Source organism: Mixophyes fleayi, chromosome 2 (genome assembly GCF_038048845.1).
Source record: "Mixophyes fleayi isolate aMixFle1 chromosome 2, aMixFle1.hap1, whole genome shotgun sequence".
Classification (NCBI taxonomy): Eukaryota; Metazoa; Chordata; class Amphibia; order Anura; family Limnodynastidae; genus Mixophyes; species Mixophyes fleayi.
Window position 1 is genome coordinate 277,733,565 of NC_134403.1, and position 17,457 is coordinate 277,751,021.

Below are 17,457 nucleotides of genomic sequence, written 5' to 3' on the forward strand. Positions count from 1 at the left end.
AAAATAAAGTGGTGAAAGTTTGTGAAACGTTTGGAATTATTTGCATTGCTACAATAATTTGACATTTATCTAGGTCCCAAACAAATAACATTTACATTCCACTGTTTAATGTCTTTATTGAACACACAGAAAATGATTTGTTAACATTCCATTTCAATGAAAAGTTGTGCTACATCTAGCACGTTAGACAATGAAAGCAAATATTTGATTGGCTGATATGGTTTAGTGCAAATTTGCACCTAAATGCAATATTAGTAGACAACACAAAACTGAAACATTAGGAAGAAGTAAGGGACTGTTAAGGAGTAGTTTGATTTAGGTTTTCCAAGCAATGACATGACATTAAAAAATGAATTTTAGGGCCCCTTTACTAAATATAAAAACATTACTTTACAATACAGATTTGTGGAATTCCGTTCACAAAAGATTTCTAAAACCTCATAAAGGCTAGTGTTACAGATTCATTGCTACAACATTTGCCCTCCATGTGTGAGGCAGATAATGTATAAATGGAGTACATTTAAATTCATTGTTATACTTTGCATGTGCAAAGAACCTCAGGATGTAAATTTAATCTAAAATTATTCTGTAAATTCTAATTTTGTAACATTATTAATATATATTTGTTTTCTATGTCCTGATATTGAATTTTTTTTAAAACTCAGGTAAAGCACCAAGTGCTTTACCTTTTGTGACAAAAACACTGGAATAGTGTTTCTGGGCAGATACGTTTATCCCATTTTTCTGACCTTATTTTAAAAACCACAGGGAGATTGTTTTGTGTGGGAAGGTGCTTCCAAAAGTGTGTGTTCAGCCCAGGGGAGGTCTGGCAAAGACTCAACTCAGCAGCCTATTTTAGAGGGGAAAAAATGCAGGTGGCCCAGTGACCCAGCCCAAGGTAGTTCACTATGGGTCCAGCACTGGGGGCAGATGCACCCTGCCCTTCATCCCAGCCAGCCCCTGATTCAGCCTAAGGGAAACACTGGTAAGGGTCCCTGGGGTGTAAAAGGAGAGAGAAGGGTGAGCTTCATTTACAAGGCCCAGTCCAGGTCCTCTGTTCTGCCAGTCTGACAGCACCTCTGAGAGGTGTTTTAAAGGATGTCAGTCTTAGTCTGAGTTGCTGCACAGCCTGGGGGATGGGACTGCATAGTCTCTAAAAGAGGAAGCCTGATATTGATTGTGAGTGAGTATATGTGCTGGAACTTCTTCTGTTTTTGATTGTCAGGAATAATATATGTTTAATTAGGGCTGGACAGTGAAGGTGTTTATTTTGAAGTTTTCTTCCCTTGTTTGTGCTTAAAAAAAACTGTCTGAGGCCAGTTGTACCAAAACCTTTAATTAAGATTCCATCCAAAGCATCACCGAGAGTCTCTCTACAATGGATTCATTAATGCACAAGGAATGAGTGGGGTTCCTCCTGATGACACAGATTTCAGATAGTATAAGACATACAAATAACTTCCCAAGCTAACATTTCTAGAATTGGTTATGTATATATTGGCTTTCAACATGGAAATGGCTTTTCTGATAGCCTATCCCAGTCTTATCTACATAAGTTCTTAACCCCATGAGCTGTCTTTGCTTATACCTTGTTCAGGCAGCTATGGGCACACTTGAATTACTTAGAATTGAGCAATATGCGGTTCTATACTGGATATGGATAAGAAATGTAATCTAATGACTTAGACCACGGAATGAATGTTGGTGCCAGTTGGGGTGGTTTTAGTATCTCAGTATCTTGTTCAAGATGACTAAAAGCCAACAGTAACTAAAATAACCATGTGTTAACAGTATGTTGAACCCTGAAGTGGATGGGTTATAACAGCAGAAGACCACATTCCACTGTATTCCACTCTGTCAAAAATAGGTGTCTCACCGCCAACACATTTATATTTTTTGTAAACATTTATTTTTCCGACAAGTGGAACTGAAAGTCCATTTAATATTAGTAAACACACACAATAGTCTTAATATATTAAATTATTATATTAAAATTACATCTCTGCGTGAAAATTTAGATTCTGATGGTGATTTCTAGGTTAAACGCTTACAGCAGCAGGCAAAACCATAAAGACAAGAGACACAAAAGCGATGTTTTCCATTAGGAAAGTTGCGCCTATTGGAAACTACCACAAAAAGGCAAGGGATCATTGGAAAACAGTGTTGTTGACATTTAAGTCTTTAGCACTAACACCATAATGTGCATGTCCTTACGTGCAACTGATGACATATGACGGAGTCATGTGGTATAATAATAGGATATAACCTGTCACAAGTAGGGCTCTCTACAATACTGCCAGTTTATAAATATAAATCTGTTTAGATTGTATGCATGGACTTAATAACTTGCTATTTGTGCTGCTCTGGGACCATTCTCCCCTCTGAAGTGTCAGCAGGGAGCTTAATGAGCTCCCTGTTTTGTGCCACCTGATAATGTTTTGTAATCAATATGGTTCAAAAATTAAATCCTGCAAAAGAGAACTCTGGTGTCATTTAGTTTGGTATATTACTTTTACAGAACAATTTTGTTTGACATTAGTTGCTGCAGTGTCATATCTCCCAAGATCAGTGGTCAAAGTTCACTGGTATACGGTGGTATGCCATACCGCCACTTCTCTTACTGCCTTCATTGTAAAACTATCAAATTTCATTCCCTTACATCTTTCATAGCGTTAGATCTAAATTTCTATACTGTCACTTCTAAATTTCCACTATGACCCCCCCAAACATTATAAGTCTATTACTTGAGACAGTGTTTGGGCAAGGTCACTTGAACCTTGGGGCGTGTCAGATTGGGGTACACCAAATTCCCCAGGGCGGTACCAAGCACTTCTAAAGTGTTAGGGGCCCCCAGCACACCTTCTCTCCCCTAAAAACACCTCTGCATTGCCGCTTTCACCAGCAGTTATCAAGACACACCTCCCTAGACTCAAAGCAGTCAGGACAAAAGTTCTGATTGTCAGGACAGCGGCATAGTGGCCTAGAATCAGGACTGTCCCGCATAATTCTGCACAGTTGGGAAGTAAGCAAAGATGTACTGATGTCATGCAAAATAAATGTTGTAACGTGCTGGGAGTATTCAGAGATCAATATAATTACTTTTTCACTTATGAAATACATTGTATAAATAATATGAAGTAGCTCTTACGGTTAGCAAGTAGAATATTTGGTTGAATCAAGTATAAAAGATATAAAATAAGATATTTGAGTTGATAAAAGTTGCCATACCCTAGAAAGGTTTATTTTCTTGACAAATATGTCACAGTACTTTCCGCATCAGATGTAAAAATGCTATCTTTGTGGCCTCTGCTTCGTGTTAGCCATGCATTTTTTAGATATACTGTATCTCATGTGTGGTAATATTGAGAAAATAATTAATACTTAATATTTGCTTCTAGGGTGTAAAATGTTCTGTTTCACTCTCCTCGTGACTAAGAAATGTGCAAAGAGGGGTCTACTGTAATAGATAAAAAAAGTTGCTTGGTCAAATACATAAGGGAATAAGTGGAGTCTGTTATCTGTAGATATCAGGCAAATTTGTGATTATCTGTTTAATAAGGACACAATGAAATCTTTGCTTGGTATATTCTGGTTTATTACATACTTCCTTTCTCTCCCGGAACATCCAGGAGACTCACGATTTTCAAAGAGTTCTCCCGGAAGTCTGGGCTTCCCTCCTGCTCCTTCTTCTAAAGAAGGCAGGACTGGAACTTGATGATGCAATTTGCTGCATCAGGTCTCGTCATGCATGTCCTCATTAGGCGATCATGGCCCTGCACCTGCTACAATTTCATCAGTGTGCATCATTGCGCAGCGGAGGCTGGCCGTGGTGATGCAAATCGCATCGTCATGACCCCGCACTTTCCCTTTGTAAAGGTCCTAAAAAAAGACAAGTTTATTAAGAAAATGTTACTTCAGTACAAATTTGCTTGCTAATACCAATTTAATGGATAGCCTGAAGAAATCATTATACAATGCGAACATATGATAACCATTATCTTCTCTGGTTAATATTATTAATGTCAAAGGTTTTTGCACTGAAAACTAAATAAATTGTTACTTACGGTTGTATTGAAATGTAAACTAAAAAAATGTAAATCTGAAATGCTTCAATAAAGGACAAACAAAAAAAAATGATATCTACTTATTACTACTGTAAAAGTATAAAAGTCATATTGTTTATATAGACAAATGGTTTACTTTAGTTATGATTTTTTCCTGATTAGTATATTGTTTGAGAGTGAAAAGTTATAAAGTTTATCATTCCACGACACTAAATTAAAGTATTAGCAATAATGTAGAAAGGAACTTTCTCTTTCGACAACAGTTTAAACTGGTAGCACAAAATTTAGAATTTGATCACTTTCATAGATTACACTGCCGTAAAGCAATCAGCAATCTGTCCTGAATTATTATTACAAGCATTGAAATTTAAATACTAAGTTCAACAATAAAATTCAAAATACTAAATTGTTTGTGGCACTACTATTTCTGAAGATATGTTATCATGACGATTATAGAAATTGGATGGCAGGAATATAGGTGGGTTACATTTTTCTTCTCTGCAGTCTCTAGTAAGTTAGTGAAAAAATGGGTGAGTATTGCAGAACTGATTAGCAGAGAGAAGGGAATGAGAAGGAGTAGATTAGCAGTAAATACTCATGGGCAGGAATAGATATAAAAGCAAGACCTCCCCCTTTTTCCATAAGAACAAATGGAGGCCAGTCCACCCAAATCAGGTCAGAAACAGTAGAGGCAGGATGTTTTTTTCACTGCCTATGTATATCAAGCCCAAATGCAACTTGCATGTAAGCTGGCTTTTAAAGAAGAGCACGGAACTTGAGTGTAATTCCGAACATATTCAAATGCAAGTGGATCTCAAGATGCATTTCAATTTGATCTGGGTGTAACTACAGTCTGCTTAAATGGTACATGCCTTTCATAGACAGACAGAACACACTGCAATATACACACAAGCTCATGTACAATCTATGGTCACATCAGCACAAATACAAGAAAAATGTATATTAGAAAATAAATTAACAACCCTAAACAGTATAATCATTAATAAAAATATGTATTTAAAAAAAAATATTATATATATATATATATATATATATATATATATATATACATATATATTTTAACATGAAATTCATAAATAAAGGTGCATTTAATGCGTGCTTTACATATAATGCCTTTTAATAGTCCATCTTACCTGCTTACACATGTTCTATGCTAGTTAGTGGCACACATACATGTAGTTTTTAAAACAAAGACTATGCCGTGACAGTAATCCCTATCAGTTGGCACTTATACCTTCCCTGTAGCTGGTGAAAGTGATAGGCTTAAAGCAAACGTGCTTACGAGAAACCCAGGACTTGAGTACGTCCTTACGTTGCCTATATTAGTCTGTCCCTTCCCTCTCCATTCTGCTCCTTGTAGGCTAAGTGTAATTTGCGTTCAGATAAGAATTGCATCAGAAAAAGAATCAGATCCTTTAAGTGCTACCTACTCTTCATGTAGCAAATAAAGGGGACTTGCTCCGCTGGGACACCACCCATTGGCTAAACCCAAGGGCTAGTCCATGCGATCAAGTGCAGTCTTATTCTGTAGTGCTGCTATTCAGCTCTACTTCTGCAAAGTGAACTACAGTGGCTTCTGTGTCTTGTAATGGTGGCTTCCAGTGGTGTATGGTTGTGGAGTATTGGACTGCTCCTTTATGGCATTGGTGAAGATTACAATGATGGATTATGTTTAGGACTATAGGCTGTTAAACGGAAATCTCCTTTCAACACACAGGATATCCAGTGTTATTTTTCCCAAAAAGGTAGTTTAACACAATCTGATATTAGCAAACATTGGGATGGAAGCTAATCATTATCAGCAATAAGCATTTATCCAGCTAATTAGCTGGCTGAAGTAGTCAAAAAAACAAATACTTTGATGTTAACAATAGTTTTGTGAGCAGACTGCACTTTACTTAGGTCCACACTGAAGTGAGCTCTCCAGTAATCTGCACTTTCCATCCTCATCTGACCTTGTCTTCCTGCCAGCATTCCAAACACAGAAAGAATCATTGATGGGCTGTTTGAGAAACCTAACTTACTTTAGTTTGTAATACTAATTCTGTGCAAATCTCAACACTACCTTAAAAGGAGAAGTACATTATATTAAATACAATCTTTCTATCAGGTTTTATTAATGTTTAATTCAGTCTTGAAATCCAAGACGGTCATAAAGAGTACATTCATTATTAAAAATGTCACTGGCTTTTAATGCTCCTGTCTTATTTGTTTCCAATCTATAGATAAATGTGTATCCTTACTGTATAGCCATTTTTTATACAAAAAAATGTGAATCAAAACCTATTTTGATATTGGGATAGCTAAATGTTTGGAGCTGCTCGCACATTGGGGCACTGGTGCAAGAAAATGTATGTAAAAGGTTTAATACTCTCATTACCTCTTCCCACTCCCGAGTCCAAGACTTTTCCCGAGCTGCCCCCCTGCACTGGAATGACCTCCCTCGCTCCATCCGTCTCGCTCCCAATCTGTGCTCCTTCAAACGGGCACTCAAAACTCACCTGTTTCTGAAAGCCTACCAACCATCCACTTAACCCCTCATCCACTCTGCTTGTTCTCCCTCCTCTCCCCTGGTCCCTTTTTCCCCATTGCATCACTGCCTCCCTTCGTGCCTGTTTTGTCCACCCTCCCTTAGGATGTAAGCTCGTATGAGCATGGCCCCTCTCCCCTCCTGTCTTCATACCGACTCTTCTGCTCCGCCCTCACTCCATATGTCTGCCCGGAGTTTCCGAAGCATTGGTACTTAGTGTTTATTGTTCTGTGATGTTTACCCTGTATGGTCTACTGTTCGTATTATGTAAGGCGCTGCGAAAATCCAGTGGCGCCCAACAAATAAATGATAATAACAAATAAATGATAATAATATCCCATAGCAGTCAATCAGATATTATCTGTCATTTTTCTTATACAGTTTTCAAAAAGAAAGGAAACATTTGCCTGGTTGGTTTGGGTAACAGCACCTTTTTCTGCACCAGTTTTGTTTTTTTGTTTTTTTTGGGTTTTTTTTAATCTCCCGTTGTGTCCAGTTTGATAAATGCTTTACATCTCGATTTTAACCAATTAGCAATTAACTTTGATCAATATGGAGCATTTTTGCTCTTTGTCATTAAATCATAACATGATTTAATGACAAATAACCCCATATACTTCAATAGAACAGAATGCCCGGTTGTCATTTTATCTTAAAAATAGTAGACTATCCTGGATTTACTACACAAACATGACAAAATACTGCATCTAATAAATAGTGCAGTAAAATCTTCCTACCCAGTCTAAAGCACAGCCATCACTAGCTGCCATTCTCATGCCTCTGCCACCATGATTTCCACAAGTTCCAACCCACTTCTTCATGGCTCAGAATAGACCATCCATACTTGCCATCTTTCTATTTCTCCCCTCTGGAAGATCCCGAAGGGTGGATGAGTTGAACATGCAGGGGGGTGGGGCATGAGAATTGCATCATTTTGGCCCTGTCCCAATAGCAAAATGATGCAATTGCATCATTTTGTCATTGGGCAGACACAAAATGACAAGATTTGTAACAAATTGCTTCCGAATTTCAGGGAGTCCTCCCGGATTCCCGGAAGAGCAGGCAATCTCCCTGATCCTTGCGGAGGGGGGCATGGTGATATTGTCGCATCACCATAGCCCCGTTCCCTACTATAAAATTCTGAAATTCACGGCATTGAATAGGGAGGCTTAATGGCGTGATCGCATCATTAAGCCGTGCCTCCACTATTCAATGTCACAGATTTTGGCATTTTCTAGTAGGTGTTGGGGCTATGGTGATGCGAGAATTTCACCACGCCCCCTCCTACCCCCTGTCACATGACCTGTATGTCCCAGAGGATAGGTTATAAAAGTTGGCAAGTATTGGATACTCAGTTCCACAAATAGGCAACTAGTTGAGGAATATTTATATTTACATTTTCTGTACACTCATAATAATCATAGAGAATAGGTAGCATCTTTGATATTACAAATATATAAACTCAAATATATACTGCAGCACTTGCATAGAGATAGTGTTAGAGAATCTCTCCAAGTATGTCTTTTCCAACACTCCTACACTTTGCAAGAAACACTCAAGCTTCTGGCTCCTCTGTCTTTATGACACGTGGAGCTCGCAGAGTAGGATACAGTTATTCCTTCCTTGATAAGTAAGCCAGGGCTTGTGGATAGATATGGAAAATCCCACTTCTGTTCCAAATGTTTTCTTAGGAAAATCTTCTGTACTATGCATCATAAATATTTATTCATATGTGTTTCAATAGTCATTCTGTTAGACATTAGAGTTGTTTAAAAATACATTACAAATGATAAGAAAAACAGAATAAAAATTGTGGGAAATTTTTTTTGTGTTTTTCCTGTTTTACTTTTCTTCTTGAATTTTTTTTTTTTTCTTGCTTATTTCTTTGTCTATAAAGTGTTAAAGCTATTTTTCTGCAAGATATTTTTTTTATTTCAAGCAAATTGTGCTGGCTCTTTGATCATAGACTTTTCTGGTCTTTCTGTAAATTACATTTAACTGTTACCCTTGTCTTTTCACACATTGCCCCTGACATTCCTCTCCTCATGAAAATGTTTGCACTGGAGTATAAAAGATTCACTATTGATTAAAAAAATATTTTTTTGTAGCATAAATATTTTATATTATAAATACACATTAAACTGTGGAATGTTTTGGGGATTCTATGTTAAAATCGATTTAAAGTAAATGTCCACCAACAGAAGTCTGACATATTTCATACTCCCTATGGCTGTCTATTAGCTAATTCTCTTAGCAGGAGGAATTTAAATTGCAGCTTGTAATGTGTCAAGAGCATTGACTATTGAATGCATTGCAAGTCACATGGGTTGTAATGGGTTAGCAGAATGGCGTTTCAAATCTCTCTTGCTATCTGCAGCAGAAGAATCAACCATTAAGCAAGTGCTGGAGGGTGAGTATAGCCAGGCATTGGACCCTGCCATTCTCACATCAGAAGAGAGGGGGGTTTAAAAGTAAAATACCTCTATGGGTGGACAACTGCTTTAACTTTTTTTTTTTTTGCAAAGTAGTGAAGCAACCAACTTATTCTTGTGATCAACCATTGACTTCTAACCAGTGTCAGAGTGGGGTATGAAGGGCCCACCGGGGGACTGCAATGCTAGGGGCTCATCAGAGGGGGGTGTGGCCAGCCATAGTAGAGGCGAGACCAAACACTAGAGGGGGAGTGGTCAGCCCATGAAGGACAGCTAGCACCATAATGTAGTATATAAAGAATGTAGTGTATATATAAAGAGTACACAGTCTTAACCTGCCCCTTAGATTGGGCAGAACAGTTACCAAATATCGGGATTGTTCCACTACAATCAGAACATTTGACAGACTGTCCTGCTCTCTCCTACCTGTTCTTGTCACTTTCACCACTTGTGGCTGCTGGTTTCTTTAGTTACGGCTTGTCTGGATCCTGGAATGTTGGGGGCCCTATTTGTAAAAAAAATGGTTACATTTAGAAAATTCCAAACAGCCCCGGTGTTAAATTAATAGGAACCACGATTAATACTTAGGCATTCATCCAGCCCCAACATTAAAATAATAGTATTCCCATTTAATAAATAAACCTATTTCTCTCCCTCCAAATAGCCCCAGCAATAAATTAATAGCATTTACGTATAATAAATATGCCTATTTCCTGAAACGTCACTGCCATTAAATAATTCATATTCACATTTAATAAATAGACCTCATGCTCCTCAGACTCAGCCCCACATTCAATTAATAGCCCCCAAACCACCCCATCTTAAATTAGTAGTCCCCAGTATAAAATTAAATCGCCCTCACTCCACAAACAAAATAGCACCCACACACACATTACATTGCCACAAGCCTGCTGTGCCATCACACACACATTACTGTGCCCCTTCATCACCATGCTGTGCCCCTTTATGAGCACACTGCGCTCTCCATACTGATTTTGCTCCCCCCTGTTCCTAGCCCCCTTTATCACCCTGTGCCATGCTGCTTTTGCTTCCCCCTTCTCCTGGCCCCCCTTCATCACTCTGTGCCATGCTGCTTTGGCCCCCCTTCACACTTTGCCATGCTGCTTTGGCCCCCCTTCACACTTTGCCATGCTGCTTTGGCCCCTCTTTATCACCCTGTGCCATGCTGATTTGGTCCCCCTCCATCACCCTGTGCCATGCTGCTTTTGCTCCCCCACTTATCCTGGCCCCCCTTCATTACCCTGTCCCATGATGCTTTGGCCCCTCTTCATCACCCTGTGCCATGCTGCTTTTGCTCCCCCCTTCATCACCCTGTGCCAACCTGCCCCCCTTCATCACACTGTGCCATGCTGCTTTGGAACCCCCTTTACACTCTGTCATGCTGCTTTGCCCCCCTTCATTACACTGTGCCATGCTGCTTTTGCTCTCCATTCTCCTGGCCCCATCCATCACCCTGTGCCATGCTGCTTTGGCCCCCTTCACACTCTGCCATGCTGCCTTTGATTTATAGTTGGATAGGGAATGTCCTAGATTAACTTTAGATTTCAGTGTAAAAAAATAAATTCCATGGATTTGTGTGTTACATGAAAAAACAGCCAGTATTTAACTTTTGTGTAAAATAATAAACTAATTTGCACCCCTTGCATTGTAAGATGGTTTGTCCAGGAGAAAATGTACTCCTTATTGCCTTACTTTCCTTAATGAATTAGGCCCAATATATACATACACCCCTATCTGGAAAGAAGCTAATGTTGCTAGACCTGGGACCCCCCACATCAGGGTCCATGACAAATTAAAATATGGCATGGCCCCCCCTGTCACAAAACATTGTCTGCAAAGTGTGGGGAGAGGCAAACTGCATGGACAAATTAGTAGCTGCAGGCTCTCTGTTTGTGGCTTCCTATTGGTCAGCACAGTCAAAGCCACTAAGCTTCTGTGCACATCACCAACTGAGTGGGGGTTTCCCATGTCACCAGTAAGAAGCTGTGAGCAGGAGCTTTTTGCTTTTTATTGATCTGTTTTTTCACACCCTTTCACAGCTTGTGCAAGCAGCAACCTCGGGAAATACTGTGGCAGTGTTTGCCCAAAACTACTTGCCTTGGGGCCCCTACAAATCTTAATCCCTGAGTGGTTTCCAGCCACCAGAAATGGCACCCCACCCCCTCCCACCCTCCTCCCCAAACACATTAATGTCAATTACTAATTAAAGCTACAAATTCCATTTCTTGTAAATAAGGCATTTAATCCATTTTTAAATTCTGCTGATTTGAGATCCTTGTATCTTGTAAGTATGCCATGCAAGTATGTAAAGTGCTGAAAAATGGGCACTATACAAACATCTAAACTTAAACTTTTTCTTGATCATTATGTAGCATATAATGTATATGGTATATTCTTTACAGAATATAGTGAATTATGTGAAAGGGTACGAGCTTCCATGTACAGGAAGCTTTCTGAGTCTTTTCTTGCTTCCTTTTCACTGTCAAACAAGCATTCCAATGTAAGCAGTAAATCAAGAATAAAACAAAATACATAGGAGATCAGCGCACATGTAACAAATGCAAACGCACAACCCTACATTTCTTATTTAATTACATACCACTTGTTGCTTGCATTATTGAACCACAGAGAGCACTGAGTTCACTAATATATATATTTGTTACATATGTTCAAAATATCATTTCACATGTATTTTCCTTCTTATAGGTACATTGGTGCACTGGGAGCAAGAGTGATCTGTGATAACATACCAGGGCTGGTGAACAAGCAGAGGCAACTGTGTCAAAAGCATCCTGACATTATGCAAGCCATTGGCGAGGGAGCCAAGGAGTGGATAAAAGAGTGCCAGCACCAGTTCAGACACCATCGCTGGAACTGCAGCACCCTGGACAGAGACTACACAGTCTTTGGGCGAGTCATGCTAAGAAGTATGTACTTATGCCTTAAAATAAATCCACAGGCAATGTTGCTGAAAATATTGATAATCTTAGTGTCATACAGTAATCTCTAAGCAGTGCCACCTTTATATGTACTGTCCTATTATTCTGCTATATTTAAAAATGGTTCAGTATCAGATAAGTGTAGCTGTTAATTATTTGTAAACCTACAGATGAATAATTAATTAATTGTAATTAAGTAAAATTTGTGTGTCTGTAAAATCCTCCTGGTATCAATGTAGAAACCTAAAAAAACAACAACTCTTCTTTCTGTATGTCTTACTTGCTGTTTAAACTACTGACAGTGAAGCATTGTGCAGGTCTATTGTTACAAACCACACCAGTAGCATAGACCAATTACAGCCTGGATATAAAGACAAAATCAGTAGACTGCAAAAGTAAGGCAGCAGAATAAGGGACAGAGTTTGGGCTGGGAACTTGCTTACACAGAGATAGCATGATATGATTGATATGTGATTGGTAGCAAAAGTCAGCTGCCTGTGACTGTGTGATTATCACTTTCTTGTTTTTTTTGTCTTAAACAATCTAGAAATGATATGCACATCCTGTGTTTCCTTGGCAGCATGGGTTATAAATAATATACATCCCAAACAAACTGCAGAGAATGTAATTTAGTGTATCAGTACTTTTGGCTAGTTTGAAATGCAGTATGAAGAGAAAAACTATTTCCCTCTGCAGGTCATACTAAAAGTATGTATAGTATGTCTGTATCCAGAGTAACTTGCTGTCATCCTTAGGAGAGGTAATTTCACCTTGTAGTTCTGTCTTCAAAGTAGCAGCATGTTGTATGCATAAGATATAAGCTGTATTTATGACTTATCCTCAGCCCGGCAGTACTGTATATACCTGGTGCTTGTGATATGTGACTCTCTCTCACTGGTGCAGTGATCTCATAATGTAGGAAATAATTAACATGGTTGCAGCAGAGTTGCAGATCAAAACTCTTGATGCAATGCAACATTACCCAGCTCCTTTTTCCCACCCTCTTTTACCCATACTTGCCAACTTTGGAGTCACCCCTCCAAAATTGGCTATTTCTTGGGGGCGTGGACACACTATTCGCGTCATTAGGCCCCATACAAATTTCGGACTATTATAGCAGGCGGCGGGGCCAGGATGGCGCGATTAGCCTCGCCCCCACCCACTTCCCCCACAAAGCAGGCAGGACTCAGGAGGTGGCCCTGCTCTCCCGGGAGTCCGGGAGAGCTCCTAAAAATTCCTGATTTTTTCTTACAGATAAGCTAGGCAGTCTTCATCATGGCTTAAGGCCTTGTATTCTTCAGCTACTCATAGGATCTGGGAACCCAACTTTGTCCTATACTTATCATATGGCACATTTTACACCATCCAGAGGAACTTTCGCAGGAATATAATAAAAAGGAAGTCAAGTACACAAATGAAAGATGTATTAAAGAGCCTTTTTTCCTTTTTGTAGTGACATATATCCACCATGCATAGCCAATCAGTTGTCGAGCAGAAGAGACCGTCCCAAAAGACACTTTTTCTGACCGGCCCCCCTGCCCCCCGGGCCAGCTCATCCCTGGTCAATTTGATAGCAGCCAATTAAACTACTAGTATTTTTGGCATGTGGGAGGAAACTGGAGCACCCAGAAGATACCCACACAAACACCCCCAGAGCAGAGGTGGATGTGTGAGGATGGAGGGGGCGTTGATAGACAAATTGCGTCATTATTAGCCCCACCCCACAATGACGCAATTTCACTGTGAAGGGTGGGCCAAAATTACGAGATTCCCTGAGAATCATGTAATGGAGGCTCCAAATCCTGCCCACATAACTGCTCCCTGCTCTCCGGGAGTACGGGAGACTTACCCATAATTCAGGAGTCTCCTGAACATTCCGGGAGAGTGGGCAGGTATGCTTTACAATAGCGAACAAATGAACAGTGTTAAATAGAATATGCTCCATTGTCCCCGATCACTGTTACGTAATCAAGGTCTGTAAAGCATCTAAGAGCACTGAACCTATGTCTGTCCATAGAGATTAATTATCTCTATGTGAGTATTCTCTCCTTCATTCACCTGTGAGAAAGTTATCAAGATAAATATGCCTATGTACACAAGTCCTTTTATTAAACTACACTTTTCCTCTCTGACCCTTAGGGGTATATTTACTAAACTGCAGTTTTGAAAAAGTGGAAATGTTTCCTATAGCGACCAATCAGAATCCAGTTATCATTTATTTAGTATATTCTACAAAATGACAGCTAGAATCTGATTGGTTGCTACAGGCAACATATCCACTTTTTCAAAATGCAGTTTAGTTAATATAACCCTTATGGGGGAATTCAATTGGCTACGTTACTGTGAAAAGTAATGCAGCCTGCGCACTATTACCGTTATTACGGTAACAGTACGCTTAAATACGTAATTACAGTACATTCAACACAGGCCTTTTGGTTGCAGCTCAGAAAGCCGAGTTAAATTTACCCTAAGAACGGTAATAGGTTTAACGCAGCGCTACTTCGGGGGGAGTTGAATTCCCCGCTTAGTGTTTATTTACAAATGTTTTTGCTTTTTCAATTGACCCTTGTGTTTCACTTTACAAACCCTCTTAGAAATTGCAGTACTACCTCCCCCTGCACTGGTCAAGTCCTAAATAGAATTCTTAAAGAAACAGAAGCATGTTTTGCTTGAGCTGAAATCTATGTGATGCAAAACAGAAAGCTGTGTGGACATGGTTGAGTTGAGTTTGTGTTCATTAACACATTCTTTGCTAGGGGTGTAAACTAGTGCTGTTCACATTCACCCACACTACAGAGGGCTGAAATATCAGCTGTAAGTTTGCAGTAATCTCATTATACAAGAAGATACTTGAGAATAATGAAATTCTGTTTAAACTCACCTCCCGTATTTTAAACTATTGAATTCAAATGCAGAAATGTTTTAGTAACATAACCTTAACCTTAGTGTATTACCCTGAAGACCTTTAGGGGCCTATTTATTGCAGCAAATAAAATACATCGCCACAATTTATTATTAACATTCCACCAAAGGCAGGTACTGGCCTGGAGCAGTAAGGGTTAACTTACTGTTTTTGTTTTGCTGGGCTCGTCTGGTTGGACATGCACATGGATTAAGTTTTCGCCAGCCAGAACGTTTTTCACCCTATGATAAATATGGCCCTAATTGTTAAATAACCACAACACCGTTCATTGATTCATTTTATTAACTCTTGGCGTATTGATGATGAGTACTGGTATAATTCTCCATATGCGGCTGTCTTCTTGTACCTTTAGCATAAGGCAGACCCTTGTGGAAATTGGCTACAGAGATGGTAAAGTTTATGTCACTAATAATTCCCCAGTTTCTAAAAACAAACTAATGTAAATAAACCACTCCAAAAGAATATACTTCTGGGTAATGTAATTTACATTAAAGGTGATGTCCAACAAAATGAAATACCCCGTAATACCTTCCCATGTACTGTGGTGTCAGAAGTGCTGGGATCTTCTCACCCAGAGTATTTGACAGTGCATTACACTGGCTGACAGAGCAGGGATTATCATTAGAGTTAATTACAGACCTCAGTGTGGTGCAATATATTCTAAACTATGTACCATAAGCCCCATTCTCCAACATTTCATGAAGCATCCCTACAGTACATACCTACCTCCCATAGTACCATTTAACCTGGAACACATTGCTCTATTCCCCTTTTCTCCCAATTATAGGGTAATTCCACTCAAAAGAGAAAATAATATTTTGTGGAATGTCTAAGTATAACTTTCCCAAAAAGGTTACTTACCTGGGACCAGCGTTGGCGATATCTGCCAGGTACCAGGAACATAGGATGAGTCAAGAAGAGACAGAAAAAATGTAGGCACGGTCAACATAGGCATAAGCAATAGTCAAGACAAGAGATGTGTAAAGGGGGCAGAGAAGGACAGACAATGGGGTTAGATAACAAAATGAGACATGGAGACAGACAGGTATAGGGCAAGGCAAGAGATATTGGTTTTCAAAAGAGACATGGAAAAGTCAAGAGAGAGATGTTAGAACAAATGAGACAAGGGGTCAGAAGAGATATTGTGGAGACAAAGGGACATGGGACAGTAGACAGATGAGATATTATGAAACAATGTCAGCTATAAGGAAAGGGGGCAGAGGAAACTATATGAGGTATACATGAGGCAAGAAGAGAATGTAAGAAACAAAGGAGCATACATACAGTGGAGATCTCCATGATGGAATAGATGGCAGACCCTTTACCACTAAGACCACTGTGGGAAAGAAAGATATTTTAGGAGAAATGGCTGTGGTGTATGTTCTTTGTGTTTTGTGTTGTGTGTGGTGGTTCCTATTACCATTGTGCAAAGATATGGCCTTCTGTCCTGGAGCTGATACTAAAAATGAAGGGCTGGCAGCTGACAGTTACAAGCTGTTAGTAACCTGCTCTGTCATAGGTTATTAGTGCTCCTGGGGTGTCACGTTCAGTCATCTTTGGCAGAAATTAGGAATTTATTACAGTATGGATCTTTCTCAAAATAGATGGATAGATAGATAGATAGGCACTCTTCAGCAGGTAGTGAAAAAGGGTGTCTGTAATCCGAGATTTAAATCCCTGCTGGGATCATTATCAAGTGCAGTACACACTATTACAATACATCATGAAATTGGTGCTCAGTATGCAAATTAAATTACATAAGAAAGCAGTGAAAATAACTCAATAAACATACCATCCATAAAACTGTTATAAGCAATATAAAAGCATTAACAATATGCTGCTTACGAAATATGCAAAATGGAGGCACAGTGGTTAGAGCTCAGGTCAAAGAGCTCAGGTCATGTTTTGATTCCAACCAGTGGAATATCTGTGTGGAGTTTGTATGTTTTTACCATGTTTCTATGGGTTTGCATGTTTCCATACAGTTTCTTCCCACAGTCCAAAAACATTCTGGTAGACCAATTGCCTTCTGATAAAAATGGACCTTAGTATGTATGTATGCATGTGTTAGTGTGCGGTAGGGAATTTAGACTGTGAGCTCCAATAGAGCAGGGACTGATGTGACTGAATACATATTCTCTGCACAGCACTGCGTAATATAATTGGTGCTATATAAATAATAATATGATTGATCAAACATATAAACTCAACCAGTAAGTCTCAAAAATAAAGTTCTGCATCTGTCTATATGTAACAAAGGCTGAGGCATGTCAACATGATATGCTCAGGGGCAGGATAGTGTAAGGGTGTTGACTTTTCTAAAAAAGATTCCAGGCAATGCCAGTGTAACACATAAACGCAAATTCCTCACTCTGGTCATGGAGGTGGTAAAATACTATACTTGAACTGAGTTAAGTTAACTGATGTGATGATGTAATAAAATCTATTATTTAATGTAGCTCAGGGTTATTATTTGAGAAATAAGTGGGACAATCAGGAGCAGTGCAATGTGTTCTGGGTTAAATGG

General features: G+C 39.2%; 1 protein-coding gene across 1 annotated transcript in view; it reads left to right on the plus strand.

Moving 5' to 3' along the window:
* The window catches only part of WNT2B (Wnt family member 2B), a 57,125-nt gene that overhangs the window by 22,197 nt on the left and 17,471 nt on the right, over positions 1-17,457 (plus strand). Inside the window, exon 2 of the mRNA XM_075196253.1 lies at positions 11,775-11,995. Coding sequence (XP_075052354.1) covers positions 11,775-11,995 — 221 coding nt within the window. The remainder of the gene's footprint in view (positions 1-11,774; positions 11,996-17,457) is intronic.